This window comes from Oncorhynchus tshawytscha, linkage group LG13, assembly GCF_018296145.1.
Source record: "Oncorhynchus tshawytscha isolate Ot180627B linkage group LG13, Otsh_v2.0, whole genome shotgun sequence".
In the NCBI taxonomy this organism is placed as follows: Eukaryota; Metazoa; Chordata; class Actinopteri; order Salmoniformes; family Salmonidae; genus Oncorhynchus; species Oncorhynchus tshawytscha.
This window is the reverse complement of record NC_056441.1, coordinates 93,389,928-93,417,538: the sequence shown is the minus strand read 5'-3', so window position 1 is coordinate 93,417,538 and position 27,611 is coordinate 93,389,928. Positions and strand designations below refer to the sequence as shown.

The window sequence follows — 27,611 nt, the reverse complement described above, 5'->3', positions numbered from 1 at the left end:
ATACACTATATTAGAACCAGCCTGACCTATTATACACTATATTAGGCCCAGCCTGACCTCTTTACACTATATTAGGCCCAGCCTGACCTCTTATACACTATATTAGGCCCAGCCTGACCTCTTATACACTATATTAGGCCCAGCCTGACCTCTTATACACTATATTAGGCCCAGCCTGACCTCTTACACACTATATTAGGCCTAGCCTGACCTCTTATACATTATATTAGGCCCAGCCTGACCTCTTATACACTATATTAGATCCAGCCTGACCTATTATACACTATATTAGGCCCAGCCTGACCTCTTATACACTATATCAGGCCCAGCCTGACCTCTTATACACAATATTAGGTCCAGCCTGACCTCTTATACACTATATTAGGCCCAGCCTGACCTCTTATACACTATATTAGAACCAGCCTGACCTCTTATACATTATATTAGGCCCAGCCTGACCTATTATACACTATATTAGGCCCAGCCTGACCTCTTATACACTATATTAGAACCAGCCTGACCTCTTATACACTATATTAGAACCAGCCTGACCTCTTATACACTATATTAGACCCAGCCTGACCTCTTATACACTATATTAGGCCTAGCCTGACCTCTTATACACTATATTAGGCCCAGCCTGACCTCTTATACACTATATTAGGCCCAGCCTGACCTCTTACACACTATATTAGGCCTAGCTTGACCTCTTATACACTATATTAGGCCCAGCCTGACCTCTTATACATTATATTAGGCCCAGCCTGACCTCTTATACACTATATTAGGCCCAGCCTGACCTCTTATACACTATATTAGAACCAGCCTGACCTATTATACACTATATTAGGCCCAGCCTGACCTCTTATACACTATATTAGGCCTAGCCTGACCTCTTATACACTATATTAGGCCTAGCCTGACCTCTTATACATTATATTAGGCCCAGCCTGACCTCTTATACACTATATTAGATCCAGCCTGACCTATTATACACTATATTAGGCCCAGCCTGACCTCTTATACACTATATCAGGCCCAGCCTGACCTCTTATACACAATATTAGGTCCAGCCTGACCTCTTATACACTATATTAGGCCCAGTCTGAACTCTTATACACTATATTAGAACCAGCCTGACCTCTTATACACTATATTAGAACCAGCCTGACCTCTTATACACTATATTAGAACCAGCCTGACCTCTTATACACTATATTAGGCCCAGCCTGACCTCTTATACACTATATTAGAACCAGCCTGACCTCTTATACACTATATTAGAACCAGCCTGACCGCTTATACACTATATTAGAACCAGCCTGACCTCTTATACACTATATTAGACCCAGCCTGACCTCCACTATATTAGAACCAGCCTGACCTCTTATACACTATATTAGGCCCAGCCTGACCTCTTACACACTATATTAGGCCTAGCCTGACCTCTGATACACTATATTAGGCCCAGCCTGACCTCTTATACACTATATTAGACCCAGCCTTTGGAACTGTGGTTTTCCTAGATATGGTTACTATATTATGATCACTACATCCTATGGATCTGGATTTTCCTGCAGTCCACAATCGTCTCCTTTGTCTTGATCACGTTGAGGGAGAGGTTGTTGTCCTGGCACCACACGGCCAGGTCTCTGACCTCCTCCCTATAAGGCTGTCTCATCGTTGAGGGAGAGGTTGTTGTCCTGGCACCACACGGCCAGGTTTCTGACCTCCTCCCTATTGGCTGTCTCATTGTTGTCGGTGTGTCATCGGAAAACTTAATGATGGTGTTGTAGTCGTGCTTGGCCACGCAGTCGTGGGTGAACAGGGATTACAGGAGGGGACTGAGAACGCACCCCTGAGAGGCCCCTGTGTTGTGGATCAGCGTGGCAATGTGTTGTTACCTACCCTTACCACCTGGGGGCAGCCTGTCAGGAAGACCAGGATCCAGTTGCAGAGGGAGGTGTTTAGTCCCAGAGTTCTTAGCTTGTTGATGAGCTTTGTGGGCACTATGGTGTTGAACGCTGAGCTGTAGTCAATGAACAGCATTCTCACATAGGTGTTCCTTTTGTCCAGGTGGGAAAGGGCAGTGTGGAAGTGTTGGGGCTGTATGCAAGTGGGTTTAGGATTTAGGGTTTCTGGGATGATGGTGTTGATGTGAGCCATGACCAGCCTTTCAAAGTACTTCATGGCTACAGACATGAGTGCTACGCGTCTGTAGTTATTTAGGCAGTTTACCTTAGTGTTCTTGGGACTATGGTGGTCTGCTTAAAACATGTTCGTATAGCAGACTCGGACAGGGAGAGTTTGAAAATATCAGTGAAGACACTTGCTAGTTGGTCAGCACATGCTCGCAGCACCCGTCCTGATAATCTGTCTGGCCCTGCGCCCTTGTGAATGTTGACCTGTCTAAAGGTCTTACCCACATCGGCTGCGGGGAGGGTGATCACACAGTCTTCCGGTACAGCTGGTGCTCTCATGATTGTTTCAATGTTATTTGCCTTGAAGCGAGCATAGAAGTAGTTTAGCTTGTCTGGTAGGCTTGTGTCACCGGGTAGCTCTCAGCTGTGCTTCCCTTTGTAGTCTGTAATGATTTGCAGGCCCTGCCACATCCGACAAGTGTCAGAGCCGGTGTACGACTCGATCTTAGTCCTTTATTGACGCGTTGCCTGTTTGATGGTTCTTCGGAGAGCATAGCTGGATTTCTTTTAAGCTTCTGGGTTTGAGTCCCGCTCATTGAAAGTGGCAGCTCTAACCTTTATCTCAGTGAGGATGCTGCTTCTACTCCATGGCTTCTGGTTGGGGTATGTACGTACTGTCACTTCAACAGTATTTAACATGAGATCCTCTCTAAGCTTTACAGGAATGTGGTTCTGAATATAGACAGCAACAGCAACACCGCCCCTATTGGCATTTCTGTATTTCCGGTAGATGTTATAACCATGCAATTCTGCTACTGTATCATCAAATGTATTATCTAAGTGAGTTTAAGAATTAGTCAGAATATGAAAGCCTGTTACTAGCAAGTTATTGACTTCATGAACCTTGTTTCTTAGGCTACATATGTTGATATGGACAATTTTTGGCACTTTTCTGTGATGCTTGATTGTTTTTAATGATTTACTGAGAAGCTTATCAGAAGTAGATTTAAATTAAGTTACTTACATTGTACCATTGCCAACGCCCCTGGGATACTGTACATTTGATGACAACTCAGCAAAACAATGGAAGGGATTAACTAAACTGGTCGGGTCATTGATGAGTCATTGTCTCATCGCAGCCTTGAAATGTGTGGACAGAGTCCAGTAGTCCAGATGATTTGACTCCTTCATTCCTGTAAAGCAATTTCTGATTCCAGTGTCGAAGTTATCTATAAAAGTGATTCCAACAGAACTACAGTATTTTAGCCATGTTTGTAATGCCAGTAGCCTGCTGAATCTTTCACACTGAATCTTTCAACTATCGTACCGGACCTGAAATTATTGGCCCCTTTTTGGAATCTTTCAGTGCAAGAATCAGTTCTTTAAAAACAATTTTCAGAAGTTCTGAGCCTCCTGATGTTGTTTGACACCGCATGAACTACGACCGCGTCAGCTCCCAGAATCTGTCGTAGAGCGGTCGGAAGCAGCCCTGTAGTGTCCTGTAGCTCCCAGAATCTGTCGTAGAGCGGTCGGAAGCAGCCCTGTAGTGTCCTGTAGCTCCCGGAATCTGTCGTAGAGCGGTCGGCAGCAGCCCTGTAGTGTCCTGTAGCTCCCGGAATCTGTCGTAGAGCGGTCGGAAGCAGCCCTGTAGTGTCCTGTAGCTCCCGGAATCTGTCGTAGAGCGGTCGGAAGCAGCCCTGTAGTGTCCTGTAGCTCCCAGAATCTGTCGTAGAGCGGTCGGCAGCAGCCCTGTAGTGTCCTGTAGCTCCCAGAATCTGTCGTAGAGCGGTCGGCAGCAGCCCTGTAGTGTCCTGTAGCTCCCAGAATCTGTCGTAGAGCGGTCGGCAGCAGCCCTGTAGTGTCCTGTAGCTCCCAGAATCTGTCGTAGAGCGGTCGGCAGCAGCCATGTAGTGTCCTGTAGCTCCCAGAATCTGTCGTAGAGCGGTCGGAAGCAGCCCTGTAGTGTCCTGTAGCTCCCAGAATCTGTCGTAGAGCGGTTGGAAGCAGCCCTGTAGTGTCCTGTAGCTCCCAGAATCTGTCGTAGAGCGGTCGGCAGCAGCCCTGTAGTGTCCTGTAGCTCCCAGAATCTGTCGTAGAGCGGTCGGAAGCAGCCCTGTAGTGTTCTGTAGCTCCCAGAATCTGTCGTAGAGCGGTCGGAAGCAGCCCTGTAGTGTCCTGTAGCTCCAGGAATCTGTCGTAGAGCGGTCGGCAGCAGCCCTGTAGTGTCCTGTAGCTCCCAGAATCTGTCGTAGAGCGGTCGGCAGCAGCCCTGTAGTGTCCTGTAGCTCCCAGAATCTGTCGTAGAGCGGTCGGCAGCAGCCCTGTAGTGTCCTGTAGCTCCAGGAATCTGTCGTAGAGCGGTCGGCAGCAGCCCTGTAGTGTCCTGTAGCTCCCAGAATCTGTCGTAGAGCGGTCGGCAGCAGCCCTGTAGTGTCCTGTAGCTCCCAGAATCTGTCGTAGAGCGGTCGGCAGCAGCCCTGTAGTGTCCTGTAGCTCCCAGAATCTGTCGTAGAGCGGTCGGAAGCAGCCCTGTAGTGTCCTGTAGCTCCCAGAATCTGTCGTAGAGCGGTCGGCAGCAGCCCTGTAGTGTCCTGTAGCTCCCAGAATCTGTAGAGCGGTCGGAAGCAGCCCTGTAGTGTCCTGTAGCTCCCAGAATCTGTCGTAGAGCGGTCGGAAGCAGCCCTGTAGTGTCCTGTAGCTCCCAGAATCTGTCGTAGAGCGGTCGGCAGCAGCCCTGTAGTGTCCTGTAGCTCCCAGAATCTGTCGTAGAGCGGTCGGAAGCAGCCCTGTAGTGTCCTGTAGCTCCCAGAATCTGTCGTAGAGCGGTCGGAAGCAGCCCTGTAGTGTCCTGTAGCTCCAGGAATCTGTCGTAGAGCGGTCGGCAGCAGCCCTGTAGTGTCCTGTAGCTCCCAGAATCTGTCGTAGAGCGGTCGCAGCAGCCCTGTAGTGTCCTGTAGCTCCAGGAATCTGTCGTAGAGCGGTCGGCAGCAGCCCTGTAGTGTCCTGTAGCTCCCAGAATCTGTCGTAGAGCGGTCGGCAGCAGCCCTGTAGTGTCCTGTAGCTCCCAGAATCTGTCGTAGAGCGGTCGGCAGCAGCCCTGTAGTGTCCTGTAGCTCCCAGAATCTGTCGTAGAGCGGTCGGAAGCAGCCCTGTAGTGTCCTGTAGCTCCCAGAATCTGTCGTAGAGCGGTCGGAAGCAGCCCTGTAGTGTCCTGTAGCTCCAGGAATCTGTCGTAGAGCGGTCGGCAGCAGCCCTGTAGTGTCCTGTAGCTCCCAGAATCTGTCGTAGAGCGGTCGGCAGCAGCCCTGTAGTGTCCTGTAGCTCCAGGAATCTGTCGTAGAGCGGTCGGCAGCAGCCCTGTAGTGTCCTGTAGCTCCCAGAATCTGTCGTAGAGCGGTCGGAAGCAGCCCTGTAGTGTCCTGTAGCTCCCAGAATCTGTCGTAGAGCGGTCGGAAGCAGCCCTGTAGTGTCCTGTAGCTCCCAGAATCTGTCGTAGAGCGGTCGGCAGCAGCCCTGTAGTGTCCTGTAGCTCCCAGAATCTGTCGTAGAGCGGTCGGAAGCAGCCCTGTAGTGTCCTGTAGCTCCCAGAATCTGTCGTAGAGCGGTCGGAAGCAGCCCTGTAGTGTCCTGTAGCTCCAGGAATCTGTCGTAGAGCGGTCGGCAGCAGCCCTGTAGTGTCCTGTAGCTCCCAGAATCTGTCGTAGAGCGGTCGGCAGCAGCCCTGTAGTGTCCTGTAGCTCCAGGAATCTGTCGTAGAGCGGTCGGCAGCAGCCCTGTAGTGTCCTGTAGCTCCCAGAATCTGTCGTAGAGCGGTCGGCAGCAGCCCTGTAGTGCCCTGTAGCTCCCAGAATCTGTCGTAGAGCGGTCGGCAGCAGCCCTGTAGTGTCCTGTAGCTCCCAGAATCTGTCGTAGAGCGGTCGGAAGCAGCCCTGTAGTGTCCTGTAGCTCCCAGAATCTGTCGTAGAGCGGTCGGAAGCAGCCCTGTAGTGTCCTGTAGCTCCCAGAATCTGTCGTAGAGCGGTCGGCAGCAGCCCTGTAGTGTCCTGTAGCTCCCAGAATCTGTCGTAGAGCGGTCGGAAGCAGCCCTGTAGTGTCCTGTAGCTCCCAGAATCTGTCGTAGAGCGGTCGGCAGCAGCCCTGTAGTGTCCTGTAGCTCCCAGAATCTGTCGTAGAGCGGTCGGCAGCAGCCCTGTAGTGTCCTGTAGCTCCCAGAATCTGTCGTAGAGCGGTCGGCAGCAGCCCTGTAGTGTCCTGTAGCTCCCAGAATCTGTCGTAGAGCGGTCGGAAGCAGCCCTGTAGTGTCCTGTAGCTCCAGGATATTACAGGGGTTTTGCTCCTGTATTGTTGTTTGCTTTTGTCTTTAACTTTAAATAACACTCTTCAAATAACGTCTCATCTCTATGTGTCGATAATGGCCCCTGAATCACTGTAGTGTCTGTGGACTAAGGCTCTAAGACTGGAAAGCAATTCTTGGCAACTAGTAACTGACAGAATTAAATGAAGCTGGGGAGTTTTTTTTTCTCTCCAAATTCTTCTGTAGCTTGAGATCTATAATTAATTACCAGCAAACACTTTTCTGTCCAGGATAAAGTTAGTAGCTTGAGTATGTGTTACAGTTTATCTAGAGGTGTCCCAAATGGCACCCTATTCCCTATATAGTGTTAGTATAAGGATTAGCCTGCCATTTTGGAGGCATCCCAACCCTCTCGTAGTGAATCATAGGTAAAGCCATCAGGAGCACAAAGAGAAGAAGCAGATAGATCTCAGAGAATGCCGGCATGAAAAGTAGAATCTCTAATACAAAGGATCACTCTGGCTATCTCTACGCTGCAACACAACACAATGGAGAGGGAGGTAGAATTTATGTAAACGAGAAAGATAAGATAAAAGCTTAAAAATATTCTTCTCTCTGTCGACGCTCGGTTCTGTCAGGTTCCTAAATATATCTGCTGGCTGCACTGATACACACTGTTAGTCCCCAGACAACACGTTTCACTGTTTTTTTCCTATTACCCTACTGTAGAGCAGCTCCTATTACCCTACTGTAGAGCAGCTCCTATTACCCTACTGTAGAGCAGCTCCTATTACCCTACTGTAGAGCAGCTCCTATTACCCTACTGTAGAGCAGCTCCTATCACCCTACTGTAGAGCAGCTCCTATTACCCTATCAGCTCCTATCACCCTACTGTAGAGCAGCTCCTATTACCCTACTGTAGAGCAGCTCCTATTACCCTACTGTAGAGCAGCTCCTATTACCCTACTGTAGAGCAGCTCCTATTACCCTACTGTAGAGCAGCTCCTATTACCCTACTGTAGAGCAGCTCCTATCACCCTACTGTAGAGCAGCTCCTATCACCCTACTGTAGAGCAGCTCCTATCACCCTACTGTAGAGCAGCTCCTATTACCCTACTGTAGAGCAGCTCCTATTACCCTACTGTAGAGCAGCTCCTATTACCCTACTGTAGAGCAGCTCCTATCACCCTACTGTAGAGCAGCTCCTATTACCCTACTGTAGAGCAGCTCCTATTACCCTACTGTAGAGCAGCTCCTATCACCCTACTGTAGAGCAGCTCCTATTACCCTACTGTAGAGCAGCTCCTATTACCCTACTGTAGAGCAGCTCCTATTACCCTACTGTAGAGCAGCTCCTATCACCCTACTGTAGAGCAGCTCCTATCACCCTACTGTAGAGCAGCTCCTATCACCCTACTGTAGAGCAGCTCCTATTACCCTACTGTAGAGCAGCTCCTATCACCCTACTGTAGAGCAGCTCCTATCACCCTACTGTAGAGCAGCTCCTATCACCCTACTGTAGAGCAGCTCCTATCACCCTACTGTAGAGCAGCTCCTATCACCCTACTGTAGAGCAGCTCCTATTACCCTACTGTAGAGCAGCTCCTATTACCCTACTGTAGAGCAGCTCCTATTACCCTACTGTAGAGCAGCTCCTATCACCCTACTGTAGAGCAGCTCCTATCACCCTACTGTAGAGCAGCTCCTAATCACCCTACCTGTAGAGCAGCTCCTATCACCCTACTGTAGAGCAGCTCCTATCACCCTACTGTAGAGCAGCTCCTATCACCCTACTGTAGAGCAGCTCCTATTACCCTACTGTAGAGCAGCTCCTATCACCCTACTGTAGAGCAGCTCCTATCACCCTACTGTAGAGCAGCTCCTATCACCCTACTGTAGAGCAGCTCCTATCACCCTACTGTAGAGCAGCTCCTATCACCCTACTGTAGAGCAGCTCCTATCACCCTACTGTAGTGTAGCTCCTATCACTCTACTGTAGAGCAGCTCCTATTACCCTACTGTAGAGCAGCTCCTATTACCCTACTGTAGTGTAGCACATTGTAACGATGAGACCATGTCACCACTTGAAATGAGACATGCCACCACTCTAAATGAGACATGCCACCACTCTAAATGAGACATGCCACCACTCTAAATGAGACATGTCACCACTCTAAATGAGACATGCCACCACTCTAAATGAGACATGCCACCACTCTAAATGAGACATGTCACCACTCTAAATGAGACATGCCACCACTCTAAATGAGACATGCCACCACTCTAAATGAGACATGCCACCACTCTAAATGAGACATGTCACCACTCTAAATGAGACATGTCACCACTCTAAATGAGACATGCCACCACTCTAAATGAGACATGCCACCACTCTAAATGAGACATGTCACCACTCTAAATGAGACATGTCACCACTCTAAATGAGACATGCCACCACTCTAAATGAGACATGTCACCACTCTAAATGAGACATGCCACCACTCTAAATGAGACATGCCACCACTTGAAATTACTATTGTATTCTGAAATTAAAATAATGTGACTGTGAGCAGTTTTTTCAATAGAGTTTTCTTTTTTCTCCACAGCTCCAAGGGTCTCTGAGGAGGAAGATCGAGGGCCATACTCCTGGCTACTCCTCCCAACAGAATGGCCTGTCCTGTGGGCCGTCGGGGCTGGACTTCAAACGTGTCCGTCTGGAGGGGGGCAGCGGCGGTTTGGGTGGGCCCTGTTCCTTCAACTCACAGTCCATGGGAGGCGACGCATCGTCCATAGGCCACACCCTAAACAGGAAAAACAACAACAGCAGCTACATGATGCCCCATGGGGTCATGAACTCTGACCTCATCAACATGACCCTGAAGGAGATGAAGAAGGAACCTATAGACCATGTTACTTCCTGCGGCCAGAGGTCTACTGAGATGATGGTGTTCAGCAGCCAGATCGACCCGGAGCTTCAGGATCTGTTCGACGAGCTAACCAAGACCGTCCCGTCTCTGCACGACCAGGAGTTTGAGAAGATGCTGAAGCAGGACGATACGTTCGGCCTGGCGGATCTGGAGCGCAGTGCGGCTACCCTCTGCTCCCACCTGGAGAAGCCCATCAAGACAGAGTACTCCTCTCCAGACTACGGCCAGACACATGGCCATGGTGGCTCCTCACAGCTCCGCCCTGGCATCCACTGGTCCCTCCTTCACCATGTCCAGCTCCTCCCCCATCACCAACCAGAAGAGCCAAGGCCAGGGGCCCTCAGGGCTGGCTGGACCCCCCAGCAGAGGTCTCCCTGGCTGGCCTGAGGTGTCCCATGCAGAGCAGCTAAAGCAGATGGCAGCCAACCAGAACCAGCAGCAGCCCAATCCCCAAGCCCTGCTCCACCACCAACAGCCACACCAACAGGCTCAGGCTGGAGGGGGAGGAGGACCAGGGACCAGTTGGAACACGCAGCCCTCCTCCAGCTCCTTCCCCCAGGACAAGCTCTCCAACCCGGCCTCATTGGGCCAGAGGATCACCCCCCAGACCTCCATGGACAGTCAGGGTAAAGGCATAAACAACTGTCTGTTCAAGCCCAATGGACACAACACCTCCAGCCACCTGGATATGAAGGTGCTCAGCAACAAACCAATGCTCCACTTCAGCCCCAAAGCATCCCAGCAACCCTCCACTATGGCAGGTCCACTGAGTAAGACTACAGCCCATCAACAACAACAACAGCCGTCCACCTCAGCCCAGAACTTGAACACAAACCACCCAGTTCATAACTACCCACAGCAGCAACGGCCCATGTCTGGGCCTCCTCACTTGCAGCCCAAGTCCCTGGCCCAGAGAACCCCTCTCAGCCAGCATGGAGCTGGACCTGGGCTCCACTTTAAACTGGCTCAACAACGACAGGTAATAAGCCCCTATATAAATACTTGGAGAATATAGATACTTGCATTCTATCCTTGCGGTGTGGTTGAGTCCCAGGACTCTGACTCGACTTAAACGCTAGGGACTTGGGACTCGACTCAGACTCAAGGTTTCGTGAGTTGACTACATCAGTGCGTTTGAAGTATGTTACATATATCTAATACATATATCTATCTAATACATATATCTATCTAATACATATATCTATCTAATACATATATCTATCTAATGCATATATCTATCTAATGCATATATCTATCTAATACATATATCTATCTAATGCATATATCTATCTAATACATATATCTATCTAATGCATATATCTATCTAATACATATATCTATCTAATGCATATATCTATCTAATGCATATATCTATCTAATACATATATCTATCTAATGCATATATCTATCTAATGCATATATCTATCTAATGCATATATCTATCTAATGCATATATCTATCTAATACATATATCTATCTAATACATAATCTATCTAATGCATATATCTATCTAATACATATATCTATCTAATACATATATCTATCTAATACATATATCTATCTAATACATATATCTATCTAATGCATATATCTATCTAATGCATATATCTATCTAATACATATATATAAAAAACAGCTTCTATCTCAAGGCCATCAGACTGTTAAACAGCCACCACTAACATTGAGTGGCTGCTGCCAACACACGGACTCAACTCCAGCCACTTTAATAATGGGAATTGATGTAAAATATATCAGTAGCCACTTTAAACAATGCTACTTAATATAATGTTTACATACCCTACATTATTCATCTCATATGTATATGTATATACTGTACTCTATATCATCTACTGCATCCTTATGTAATACATGTATCACTAGCCACTTTAACTATGCCACTTGGTTTACATACTCATCTCATATGTATATACTGTACTCGATACCATCTACTGCATCTTGCCTATGCTGCTCTGTACCATCACTCATTCATATATCTTTATGTACATATTCTTTATCCCCTTACACTTGTGTGTATAAGGTAGTAGTTTTGGAATTGTTAGTTAGATTACTTGTTGGTTATTACTGCATTGTCGGAACTAGAAGCACAAGCATTTCGCTACACTCACATTAACATCTGCTAACCATGTGTATGTGACAAATAAAATTTGATTTGATTTGATCTATCTAATACATATATCAGGGTCAGGGTTCTGTGCAGGACAGTCAAGTTCTTCCACACCGATCTCGACAAACCATTTTGTATGGACCTCGCTTTTTGCATGGGGGCATTGTCATGCTGAAACAGGAAAGGGCCTTCCCCAAACTGTTGCTACAAAGTTGGAGCACAGAATCGTCTAGAATGTTATTGTATGCTGTAACGTTAAGATTTCCCTTCACTGGAACTAAGGGGCCCAATCATGAAAAACAGCCCCAGATCATTATTCCTCCTCCACCAAACTTTACAGTTGGCACTATGCATTGGGGCAGGTAGCGTTCTCCTGGCCTCTGCCAAACCCAGATTTGTCTGTCGGCCTGCCAGTTGGTGAAGCCACTCTTGGCATTGGGCAGGGTGATCTTAAGTGTATGTGCGGTGGCTTGGCCATGGAAACACATTACATGAAGCTCCTGATGAATGGTTATTGTGACGCTGCTTCCAGAGGCTGTTTGGAACGCGGTAGTGAGTGTTGTAACCGAGGACAGACGATTTTTAGGTGCTACGCGCTTCAGCACTCGGCTCTCTGTGAGCTTTTGTGGCCTACCACTTCGCGGCTGAGCCATTGTTGCTCCTAGACGTTTCCACTTGATAATAGCAGCACTTACAGTTCAAATAAAATAAAATGTTATTTGTCACATGCGTAGGATACAACCTTATCTTTACTTTAGTCTCTAACAGAGCTCGTCCAGTTTGTTCACCAGTGATTAATAGGATAGTCTCTGATGGAGCTCATCCAGTTTATTCTCCAGTGATTAATATGATAGTCTCTGATGGAGCTCGTCCAGTTTATTCTCCAGTGATTAATAGGATAGTCTCTGATGGAGCTCATCCAGTTTATTCTCCAGTGATTAATAGGATAGTCTCTGATGGAGCTCGTCCAGTTTATTCTCCAGTGATTAATAGGATAGTCTCTGATGGAGCTCATCCAGTTTATTCTCCAGTGATTAATAGGATAGTCTCTGATGGAGCTCGTCCAGTTTATTCTCCAGGAATTAATAGGATAGTCTCTGATGGAGCTCATCCAGTTTGTTCTCCAGTGATTTATTCTCCATGGAGTGTCCAGTTTATTCTCCAGTGATTAATAGGATAGTCTCTGATGGAGCTCGTCCAGTTTATTCTCCAGTGATTAATAGGATAGTCTCTGATGGAGCTCGTCCAGTTTATTCTCCAGTGATTAATAGGATAGTCTCTGATGGAGCTCATCCAGTTTGTTCTCCAGTGATTAATAGGATAGTCTCTGATGGAGCTCATCCAGTTTATTCTCCAGTGATTAATAGGATAGTCTCTGATGGAGCTCATCCAGTTTATTCTCCAGTGATTAATAGGATAGTCTCTGATGGAGCTCATCCAGTTTATTCTCCAGTGACTACACGTTCACCAATCAAACAGAGGGCAATGTCGGTCTATTTGCTCTCCGACGTAATCTCATCAGGATGCCTCCTATCCTGCCTCTCTTTTGCCACCACTTTCACTTCCTGGTCCGGAGTAAGCAGGAAGTCCATAGTTTCCGACTCATTAAAGTAGAAATGTTAATCCAAATCGAGGTTAGTGATCCCTCTTCCCTCTTCTCTTCCCTCCCAAGCTAAAAGGCAGAAACTGCTCATAGAGTGGACCTGAGAAAAATGGCTTCAAAGTTGATTTTATTGTCCAGCCAAATTCATTTTAGGGAGCTCATTGGAGATGTAATGATCTGTTGCCTTACTATGAGTACATTTTTTATTCATGTTGACCCTGACCTCTGACATGACCTTTGACCCTTAAACGGCAGTCCCTGCCTTCTTCCTTGGCATGATATGTTATAAATTGCAGGGTAATACCAAAGCAAAGAGCAGTATCTGCCATTTTCATTAGTTAGTTTACTATACTTCTCATTAACACAAGAGCAGTGTAATTACTGACAGTGTAAAAGAGTTGCAACTGCATCCTTTGTGTGTCGTCCACTAAGATACCATTTACATACAGATGTAGGTTCTGCGTCAGTCACATTACATACTGTGTTTGACAAGTAGCCCATGTCTTGTTATAATAAATGTGAAAAGCAGCACTGCAGTTGTTTGAATTACATGTCGTGTAATATATAATGATGGAACGTGATGGAAGTGTGACGTAGGATAATACGAATGATCAAAAATGACCATGAGATTGCTAATAAAAACATTTTATTTGTATTTTTTCAAATGACACTTTTGAATGGATAAATCAATAACAGATTTAAGAATACATTTTAAACATATTTACATATTCATATTCATAAGAGGACCCAAATGACATTTAGCTACAATTGATCAAATGTTGACTAGTAACATTTAATTTTTAAGTCAATCTTCTTCAGTGCTCCTCCACATTACTCCTCATCTGTTCAAAGCAAAGTCATTCCAGAACTGCCTTTGATTGTGCAGGCATCAGAGGACACATCTTGGTGATTGTCCATCTTCTTGGACTCTTCTATCCCTCTACCCTGTGTACGTAGTGTGGAGGGTGTCTCTAGAGTGACTTGGACTCTTCTATCCCTCTATCCTGTGTACGTAGTGTGGAGGGTGGAGGACACATCTTGGTGATTATGTCCATCTTCTTGGACTCTTCTATCCCTCTATCCTGTGTACGTAGTGTGGAGGGTGGAGGACACATCTTGGTGATTATGTCCATCTTCTTGGACTCTTCTATCCCTCTACCCTGTGTACGTAGTGTGGAGGGTGTCTCTAGAGTGACTTGGACTCTTCTATCCCTCTATCCTGTGTACGTAGTGTCTCTAGAGTGACTTGGACTCTTCTATCCCTCTATCCTGTGTACGTAGTGTCTCTAGAGTGACTTGGACTCTTCTATCCCTCTATCCTGTGTACGTAGTGTGGAGGGTGTCTCTAGAGTGACTTGGACTCTTCTATCCCTCTATCCTGTGTACGTAGTGTGGAGGGTGTCTCTAGAGTGACTTGGACTCTTCTATCCCTCTATCCTGTGTACGTAGTGTGGAGGGTGTCTCTAGAGTGACTTGGACTCTTCTATCCCTCTATCCTGTGTACGTAGTGTCTCTAGAGTGACTTTCTTCATGATGAAGTCAAACTCTGTGAAGTCCTTTTCTTCATGGGAGACTTTGTAGAAGAGGCTCCTGGATCCACGCCTGGATCTCTGCCAGCGTTGGAGCTGCTGCCTTCTTCAGCTACACTATGGAATGGCCAGCTTTCCATGCCAGGATGTTTTCCTTTTTCATTTCCACCACCTCCACCTTGCCTGCTTTGGAAGTGGCGACCACATGGAGGAAGTCGTACACCACACCTCCAGGTCGAGCTTTCATTTCCTGTTCCACGCCATGGTGGAAACTGTCTGCACTCATGAAGGTGTGTCCTGGCTCGAAGAACTTGAGGGTGATGTCCTGCATCAAAGTTGAGTCAGCATTGACAACACTCCCCAGTGATGTTAGGAGGCACCAGTTTTTGTTTTGAGAAGTGCAGTTATCCACCCAATACACTGCATGCTTGACATCTCTCTCACTCTCCAGTGCTGTTACGTAAGATGAAGTATTCTCCTCTGCCTTCCGACCAGCAGTTCCTTCATACCACTGAGATTGTTTTCTTCTTATTTTGAGACTCATTTTCCAATGGTGGCGAATGTCTTGTGATAGGCAACGATTCTCCTTGTGAACAATGTTGTTTTCACACCTGGCATGAGAGGGAGCATGATAACCTTTTTGCATATCAATGCTCCTCACAGACCAGTCCTCTGGCCAATCTTTCTGTGCATCAGTCTGGTAATGGCTTCTGCTCTGCCCCTGCAGACTTCTTATGTTCCTCATATTTTCTACAGTCGAGGTTGGTGATAGTGAATTCAGGTGCTGCTTGGCTGTTGTCTCAGCAGGCTTGGGTTTCCATGGCCTCGTTCTCCCTGTGTTCCGTCTTCAGGTGATGACCCTGCACCAAACAGAGCACTCCTCCTCTCCAAGCTGATGTTCCTTCACTTTACTGTCTTGCGATAAGTTTCGTAACCGCAGCTGGCATCTCTGGGGCTGACCAATCAGCTGCTTGGGGGAATCCAAGAAGCCATTTGCTGAAATACACACATACATTTACACAAACCCACAACACAGAAACTGGGGAACGTGACATTCTCCTTGTAGTCATTATGCATGAACTGAATATTGACGTCAGTAGGGAGACAGAGGCGATGTGGGTCGTCTGTAGTGGCGGATTTGGGGAAGGAAGGACTATATGTGTTGCAGGATTCATGTTAAATTTGCTCGCTGAAGCCCCACTGGTCCTTTGGTGGAATCAGTTTGGTGGTGATTGACTTGCCCATCGTCAGCCTGTCATTCTCTGGGTGGTAGCCCAATGTTGTCAGAAAAAACACGTTGCACACCTGTTGTGCAGAACCGCTCTGGTTTGGAAGATGGTACAGAAACGACCTGCTGCGTTGACCTGTCAGCTCCAACAGTGATTTTATTTTCTTAGATTGCTGTGCCACCGTGTGGAAGATCCGTGTCCTCTTCTCCTTATACTTCATCTCCCAATACTTTTCCCATATCTCATTTTGCCTACCCTCTGAAAAGATTCTGTGTACATTGCCTCTTGCATTTGGCGACCACATGGCTTAGCCATTGGTGGAGTCTTGGAGAAAGTAATCAGGGACATGCATCCTAATGATTCTAATCAGATGATAATAATTCATACTGACATTTTCTGGTGTGCAAACATAATACCCATAATCCTTTTCAATTATTCTAGAATATGTTGATTTTATCTTGCGCAAACATAATAATTTCCACTGTCATAACTCAGTTCATCTATTCATTTTATACCTGCTCCCAAAAAGGCTCTTAAATGTTCATCTTTATTTACAAATCCACTTTTATGTTTGTTGCATGGATGGACATTGACAGGAATAGTGTTGACATGGTTGTACTGTCCTAATACACCCTCAACATGGCAACTTTGATCCGCATAGATACTAGTCATCTAGACCACAGGGATTGGTGGAAGTCATGTACAACTGTTCTGCGTTCATGTAATGACAGCACTGAAGCAGGCACCTTGAGCTGGCAAGTCAAAGCTTGTTGTGCTAATGACATATACCACCAACAAAGATATGACATATACCACCAACAAAGATATGACATATACCACCAACAAAGATATGACATATACCACCAACAAAGATATGACATATACCACCAACAAAGATATGACATATACCACCAACAAAGATATGACATATACCACCAACAAAGATATAACATATACCACCAACAAAGATATGACATATACCACCAACAAAGATATGACATATACCACCAACAAAGATATGACATATACCACCAACAAAGGTATGACATATGACATATACCACCAACAAAGGTATGACATATGGGATATACCACCAACAAAGGTATGACATATACCACCAACAAAGGTATGACATATGACATATACCACCAACAAAGGTATGACATATGACATATACCACCAACAAAGGTATGACATATACCACCAACAAAGATATGACATATACCACCAACAAAGGTATGACATATACCACCAACAAAGGTATGACATATACCACCAACAAAGATATGACATATACCACCAACAAAGGTATGACCTATACCACCAACAAAGGTATGACATATGAGATATACCACCAACAAAGGTATGACATATGACATATACCACCAACAAAGGTATGACATATACCACCAACAAAGGTATGACATATGACATATGACATATACCACCAACAAAGATATGACATATACCACCAACAAAGGTATGACCTATACCACCAACAAAGGTATGACATATGACATATACCACCAACAAAGGTATGACATATGACATATACCACCAACAAAGGTATGACATATGACATATACCACCAACAAAGGTATGACATATGACATATACCACCAACAAAGATATGACATATGACATATACCACCAACAAAGGTATGACATATACCACCAACAAAGGTATGACATATACCACCAACAAAGATATGACATATACCACCAACAAAGGTATGACATATACCACCAACAAAGATATGACATATACCACCAACAAAGATATGACATATACCACCAACAAAGGTATGACATATGACATATACCACCAACAAAGGTATGACATATACCACCAACAAAGGTATGACATATACCACCAACAAAGGTATGACATATACCACCAACAAAGGTATGACATATACCACCAACAAAGATATGGCATATACCACCAACAAAGATATGACATATGACATATACCACCAACAAAGGTATGACATATGACATATACCACCAACAAAGGTATGACATATACCACCAACAAAGGTATGACATATACCACCAACAAAGGTATGACATATGACATATACCACCAACAAAGGTATTACATATGACATATACCACCAACAAAGGTATGACATATACCACCAACAAAGGTATGACATATACCACCAACAAAGGTATGACATATACCACCAACAAAGATATGACATATACCACCAACAAAGGTATGACATATGACATATACCACCAACAAAGGTATGACATATGACATATGACATATACCACCAACAAAGGTATGACATATGACATATACCACCAACAAAGGTATGACATATACCACCAACAAAGGTGTGACATATGACATATACCACCAACAAAGATATGACATATACCACCAACAAAGATATGACATATGACATATACCACCAACTAAGATATGACATATACCACCAACAAAGATATGGCATATGACATATACCACCAACAAAGGTATGACATATACCACCAACAAAGGTATGACATATACCACCAACAAAGATATGACATATACCACCAACAAAGGTATGACATATGACATATACCACCAACAAAGGTATGACATATACCACCAACAAAGGTGTGACATATACCACCAACAAAGGTGTGACATATGACATATACCACCAACAAAGATATGACATATGACATATACCACCAACAAAGATATGACATGTACCACCAACAAAGGTATGACATATGACATATACCACCAACAAAGGTATGACATATACCACCAACAAAGATATGACATGTACCACCAACAAAGATATGACATATGACATATACCACCAACAAAGATATGACATATACCACCAACAAAGGTATGACATATGACATATACCACCAACAAAGGTATGACATATGACATATACCACCAACAAAGGTATGACATATGACATAGGTATGACATAAACAAGGTATGACATATACCACCAACAAAGATATGACATATACCACCAACAAAGATATGACATATACCACCAACAAAGGTATGACATATGCCATATACCACCAACTAAGATATGACATATGACATATACCACCAACAAAGGTATGACATATACCACCAACAAAGATATGACATATGACATATACCACCAACAAAGGTATGACATATGACATATACCACCAACAAAGATATGACATATGACATATACCACCAACAAAGGTATGACATATACCACCAACAAACGTATGACATATGACATATACCACCAACAAAGGTATGACATATACCACCAACAAAGGTGTGACATATGACATATACCACCAACAAAGATATGGCATATGACATATACCACCAACAAAGGTATGACATATACCACCAACAAAGATATGACATATGACATATACCACCAACAAAGATATGACATATGACATATACCACCAACAAAGGTATGACATATGACATATACCACCAACAAAGATATGACATATACCACCAACAAAGATATGACATATGACATATACCACCAACAAAGGTATGACATATGACATATACCACCAACAAAGGTATGACATATACCACCAACAAAGATATGACATATGACATATACCACCAACAAAGGTATGACATATGACATATACCACCAACAAAGGTATGACATATGACATATACCACCAACAAAGATATGACATATACCACCAACAAAGATATGACATATACCACCAACAAAGGTATGACATATGACATATACCACCAACAAAGGTATGACATATACCACCAACAAAGATATGACATATGACATATACCACCAACAAAGGTATGACATATACCACCAACAAAGATATGACATATACCACCAACAAAGGTATGACATATGACATATACCACCAACAAAGATATGACATATGACATATACCACCAACAAAGATATGACATATACCACCAACACAGGTATGACATATGACATATACCACCAACAAAGGTATGACATATGACATATACCACCAACAAAGATATGACATATACCACCAACACAGGTATGACATATGACATATACCACCAACAAAGATATGACATATACCACCAACAAAGATATGACATATACCACCAACAAAGGTATGACATATGACATATACCACCAACAAAGATATGACATATACCACCAACAAAGGTATGACATATGACATATACCACCAACAAAGATATGACATATGACATATACCACCAACAAAGGTATGACATATACCACCAACAAAGATATGACATATGACATATACCACCAACAAAGATATGACATATGACATATACCACCAACAAAGGTATGACATATGACATATACCACCAACAAAGATATGCCATATACCACCAACAAAGATATGACATATGACATATACCACCAACAAAGGTATGACATATGACATATACCACCAACAAAGGTATGACATATGACATATACCACCAACAAAGATATGACATATACCACCAACAAAGATATGACATATACCACCAACAAATGACATATGACATATACCACCAACAAAGGTATGACATATACCACCAACAAAGATATGACATATGACATATACCACCAACAAAGGTATGACATATACCACCAACAAAGATATGACATATACCACCAACAAAGGTATGACATATACCACCAACAAAGATATGACATATGACATATACCACCAACAAAAATGACATATGACATATACCACCAACACAGGTATGACATATGACATATACCACCAACAAAGGTATGACATATGACATATACCACCAACAAAGATATGACATATACCACCAACACAGGTATGACATATATACCACCAACAAAGATATGACATATACCACCAACAAAGATATGACATATACCACCAACAAAGGTATGACATATGACATATACCACCAACAAAGATATGACATATACCACCAACATATGACATATGACATATACCACCAACAAAGATATGACATATACCACCAACAAAGATATGACATATGACATATACCACCAACAAAGGTATGACATATACCACCAACAAAGGTATGACATATACCACCAACAAAGATATGGCATATGACATATACCACCAACAAGATATGGCATATACCACCAACAAAGGTATGACATATACCACCAACAAAGATATGGCATATGACATATACCACCAACAAAGGTATGACATATACCACCAACAAAGATATGACATATGACATATACCACCAACAAAGGTATGACATATGACATATACCACCAACAAAGATATGACATATACCACCAACAAAGGTATGACATATGACATATACCACCAACAAAGATATGACATATACCACCAACAAAGGTATGACATATACCACCAACAAAGATATGGCATATGACATATACCACCAACAAAGATATGGCATATACCACCAACAAAGGTATGACATATGACATATACCACCAACAAAGGTATGACAAATACCACCAACAAAGGTATGACATATACCACCAACAAAGATATGGCATATGACATATACCCCCAACAAAGGTATGACATATACCACCAACAAAGGTATGACATATACCACCAACAAAGATATGACATATACCACCAACAAAGGTATGACATATGACATATACCACCAACAAAGGTATGACATATACCACCAACAAAGGTGTGACATATACCACCAACAAAGGTATGACATATGACATATACCACCAACAAAGATATGACATATACCACCAACAAAGATATGACATATACCACCAACAAAGATATGGCATATGACATATACCACCAACAAAGGTATGACATATGACATATACCACCAACAAAGATATGGCATATACCACCACCAAAGGTATGACATATACCACCAACAAAGATATGACATATACCACCAACAAAGGTATGACATATACCACCAACAAAGATATGACATATACCAACAACAAAGGTATGACATATACCATCAACAAAGATATGGCATATACCACCAACAAAGATATGGCATATGACATATACCACCAACAAAGGTATGACATATACCACCAACAAAGGTATGACATATGACATATACCACCAACAAAGATATGGCATATACCACCAACAAAGGTATGACATATGACATATACCACCAACAAAGATATGACATATACCACCAACAAAGGTATGACATATACCACCAACAAAGATATGGCATATGACATATACCACTAACAAAGATATGGCATATACCACCAACAAAGGTATGACATATACCACCAACAAAGGTATGACATATACCACCAACAAAGGTATGACATATACCACCAACAAAGATATGACATATACCACCAACAAAGGTATGACATATACCACCAACAAAGGTATGACATATACCACCAACAAAGATATGACATATACCACCAACAAAGGTATGACATATACCACCAACAAAGGTATGACATATACCACCAACAAAGATATGACATATACCACCAACAAAGATATGACATATACCACCAACAAAGGTATGACATATGACATATACCACCAACAAAAGTATGACATATGACATATACCACCAACAAAGATATGACATATACCACCAACAAAGATATGGCATATGACATATACCACCAACAAAGGTATGACATATGACATATACCACCAACAAAGATATGACATATACCACCAACAAAGATATGACATATACCACCAACAAAGATATGGCATATGACATATACCACCAACAAAGGTATGACATATGACATATACCACCAACAAAGATATGGCATATACCACCAACAAAGGTATGACATATACCACCAACAAAGGTATGACATATGACATATACCACCAACAAAGATATGGCATATACCACCAACAAAGGTATGACATATACCACCAACAAAGATATGGCATATGACATATACCACCAACCAAGATATGGCATATACCACCAACAAAGGTATGACATATACCACCAACAAAGATATGGCATATGACATATACCACCAACAAAGGTATGACATATACCACCAACAAAGATATGACATATGACATATACCACCAACAAAGGTATGACATATGACATATACCACCAACAAAGATATGACATATACCACCAACAAAGGTATGACATATGACATATACCACCAACAAAGATATGACATATACCACCAACAAAGGTATGACATATACCACCAACAAAGATATGGCATATGACATATACCACCAACAAAGATATGGCATATACCACCAACAAAGGTATGACATATGACATATACCACCAACAAAGGTATGACAAATACCACCAACAAAGGTATGACATATACCACCAACAAATATATGGCATATGACATATACCCCCAACAAAGGTATGACATATACCACCAACAAAGGTATGACATATACCACCAACAAAGATATGACATATACCACCAACAAAGGTATGACATATACCACCAACAAAGGTATGACATATACCACCAACAAAGGTGTGACATATACCACCAACAAAGGTATGACATATGACATATACCACCAACAAAGATATGACATATACCACCAACAAAGATATGACATATACCACCAACAAAGATATGGCATATGACATATACCACCAACAAAGGTATGACATATGACATATACCACCAACAAAGATATGGCATATACCACCACAAAGGTATGACATATACCACCAACAAAGATATGACATATACCACCAACAAAGGTATGACATATACCACCAACAAAGATATGACATATACCAACAACAAAGGTATGACATATACCATCAACAAAGATATGGCATATACCACCAACAAAGATATGGCATATGACATATACCACCAACAAAGGTATGACATATACCACCAACAAAGATATGACATATACCACCAACAAAGGTATGACATATGACATATACCACCAACAAAGATATGGCATATACCACCAACAAAAATGACATATGACATATACCACCAACAAAGATATGACATATACCACCAACAAAGGTATATGACATATACCACCAACAAAGATATGGCATATGACATATACCACCAACAAAGATATGGCATATACCACCAACAAAGGTATGACATATACCACCAACAAAGGTATGACATATACCACCAACAAAGGTATGACATATACCACCAACAAAGATATGACATATACCACCAACAAAGGTATGACATATACCACCAACAAAGATATGACATATACCACCAACAAAGGTATGACATATACCACCAACAAAGGTATGACATATACCACCAACAAAGATATGACATATACCACCAACAAAGATATGACATATACCACCAACAAAGATATGACATATACCACCAACAAAAAGACATATACCACCAACAATATGGCATATGACATATACCACCAACAAAGGTATGACATATGACATATACCACCAACAAAGATATGACATATACCACCAACAAAGATATGACATATACCACCAACAAAGATATGACATATACCACCAACAAAGGTATGACATATGACATATACCACCAACAAAGATATGACATATACCACCAACAAAGATATGACATATACCACCAACAAAGATATGGCATATGACATATTCCACCAACAAAGGTATGACATATGACATATACCACCAACAAAGATATGGCATATACCACCAACAAAGGTATGACATATACCACCAACAAAGGTATGACATATGACATATACCACCAACAAAGATATGGCATATACCACCAACAAAGGTATGACATATACCACCAACAAAGATATGACATATACCACCAACAAAGGTATGACATATGACATATACCACCAACAAAGATATGACATATACCACCAACAAAGATATGACATATACCACCAACAAAGATAGGACATATACCACCAACAAAGGTATGACATATACCACCAACAAAGATATGGCATATGACATATACCACCAACAAAGATATGGCATATGACATATACCACCAACAAAGATATGACATATGACATATACCACCAACAAAGATATGGCATATACCACCAACAAAGATATGGCATATACCACCAACAAAGATATGGCATATACCACCAACAAAGATATGACATATACCACCAACAAAGATATGACATATGACATATACCACCAACAAAGATATGGCATATACCACCAACAAAGATATGACATATGACATATACCACCAACAAAGATATGGCATATACCACCAACAAAGGTATGACATATGACATATACCACCAACAAAGATATGGCATATACCACCAACAAAGATATGGCATATGACATATACCACCAACAAAGATATGGCATATACCACCAACAAAGTGATGGATACAATTTGGGATTTTAACTTTCCTGACTGGGACAGTGGAATAGAAAAGAGAACCAAAAACCCTGAACATGTGAGTAGATATATTATTGATGAGCAATGCTGTGTGTGTGTGTGTCTGTGTGTGTGTATGTTTGTCTGTGTGTGTGTGTGTGTGTGTGTGTGTATGGTGTGTGTAATGTTACTGATTCAAATAACCCATGGAATGTCAGAATATAACTATAGGGATTATTTTAATTCTAGGTATAATAGATTCAAGCTAGTATAAAGTGCTGATCGTCTCTCATGGGAACATGTAGCACAAATCTATTGCTTCATGCTAATGCTAGCTAGGTAGGTTTGGTTTTGGGCGCGTCAGTTTTAGGTAGGTGGTTTTCACTGGCTAGAAATGGTGTGTATGGTGTATGTATGGTGATTCAAAGAAACCATCAGATGAAATTTCAGAATATAATTCATTTTATGGCAAATAGATTGAAGTTAGTATCAATTGCAGATCTCCTCTTATGAGAGCAGGTAGCATTGTTTGTCTATGCTCGCTTTACTTGCTAGCTAATTAATATTGATGTCAGATGTACTTAGCTAGCAAGTTCTTACCAGGGTCTGGATGTCGGCGTTTCAGAGCCCGTTCAACCATCATTTTCTGCCGGGAATACAGTGCCATGGTGTTGTATCCCTAGATTAGCAATGTGTGTGTGTGTAGCTGTCAGTCAGTGTCATACAGGTTTGACTGCATCACTATCAGAATAAAGTGATATGAAACCAAGGTAAAACACAGTAACTGCAGCCAAGGGCAGGTTGAAACCAAAGCTAAAACACAGTAACTGCAGCCAAGGGCAGGTTGAAACCAAAGCTAAAAGACAGTAACTGCAGCCAAGGGCAGGTTGAAACCAAGGTAAAAGACAGTAACTGCAGCCAAGGGCAGGTTGAAACCAAAGCTAAAACACAGTAACTGCAGCCAAGGGCAGGTTGAAACCAAAGCTAAAAGACAGTAACTGCAGCCAAGGGCAGGTTGAAACCAAGGTAAAAGACAGGTAAAAGACAGTAAGTTCAGTTACTATACCGTGTATTCACAGTAACTTTTTGCAGTTACTGCTAAAACGACCCCCATTTTCTCCTGAACTCAATACAATAGAGGCAGGATACTTGTCCACGTGGTTAAGCATGTATGTAATGCAACAAAAATAACATTAACTAATTTTTGAAGAAATGAGCAGTTACTGTCTTTGTGCTTGGGAGGGCAGTTCTGATGTCCAGAATATTTTTGGGGTCATAGGAAATGATGGCGGAGACATTGTGTACAAACAAAGTTTAGATCAGCGTGAAAAAAAAACACACAAAACAATCGGGAATCTCTTCAATGATCTCTTCATTAAAAACAGCTACCAAAACAAGATACAGGGCTGATATAGAGACATGGCTCACACAGACAAAGAGATAGAGATGGAGAGGTAGAGACAAAGAGATAGAGAGAGGGGTGCGAGATGGAGAGGTAGACACAAAGAGAGATAGAGAGGGTTGAGAGATGGAGAGGTAGACACAAAGAGAGATAGAGAGGGGTGAGAGATGGAGAGGTACAGACAAAGAGAGATAGAGAGGGGTGAGAGATGGAGGTAGAGACAAAGATAGAGAGGTGAGAGAGAGAGAGGGAGGGGTGAGAGATGGAGAGGTAGAGACAGAGATAGAGAGGGGGGGTGAGAGAGAGAGGGAGGGGTGAGAGATGGAGAGGTGGAGACAAAGATAGAGAGGGATGGGTGAGAGAGAGATGGAGAGGTAGAGAGAGAGAGAGAGAGGGAGGGGTGAGAGATGGAGAGGTGGAGACAAAGATAGAGAGGGATGGGTGAGAGAGAGATGGAGAGGTAGAGAGAGAGAGAGAGAGGGAGGGGTGAGAGATGGAGAGGTAGAGACAGAGAGATAGAGAGGGAGGGGTGAGAGAGAGAGAGAGGGAGGGGTGAGAGATGGAGAGGTAGAGACAGAGAGATAGAGAGGGAGGGGTGAGAGAGAGAGAGAGAGGGGTGAGAGATGGAGAGGTAGAGACAAAGATAGAGAGGGAGGGGTGAGAGAGAGAGAGGGAGGGGTGAGAGATGGAGAGGTGGAAACAAATATAGAGAGGGAGGGGTGAGAGAGAGATGGAGAGGTAGAGACAGAGAGGAGTGAGAGATGGAGAGGTAGAGACAAAGAGAGAGAGAGGGTGAGTGGGAGATAAAGAGAGTGAGAGGGGGTGAGGAAGAAAAAGAAGGAGAGAGCCTGTCTCTGTATCATGCTTATCACTCCTCAGTTTCTTCTGGTCTCAGTTTGGCTCATGGCGATGGCTTTGTTGGTGGGCTCGGCACACTGCTGTGTAAATCTGTAAGGAACAACAGTGTAAAGCTAGCTGTTTCCTGGTGTTCTATCCCTTGTCAATCTACATTGTTTGGGTATTTTTCTTCTTCCGTCTTCTCTTGGTTTGCTTCCCAAATGG

At 43.1% G+C, this 27,611-nt stretch overlaps 1 protein-coding gene across 2 annotated transcripts in view; it reads left to right on the top strand.

The window, feature by feature from the left end:
* The first annotated feature begins 9,446 nt into the window (after positions 1–9,446).
* Positions 9,447–27,611, top strand: part of zmp:0000001236 (mastermind-like protein 2) — a 64,246-nt gene continuing 46,081 nt past the window's right edge. For both annotated transcript variants that reach the window (XM_042296543.1, XM_042296542.1), the window contains exon 1: positions 9,447–10,341. In XM_042296543.1, coding sequence (XP_042152477.1) covers positions 9,595–10,341 — 747 coding nt within the window. In that variant the 5' untranslated portion in view covers positions 9,447–9,594. The remainder of the gene's footprint in view (positions 10,342–27,611) is intronic.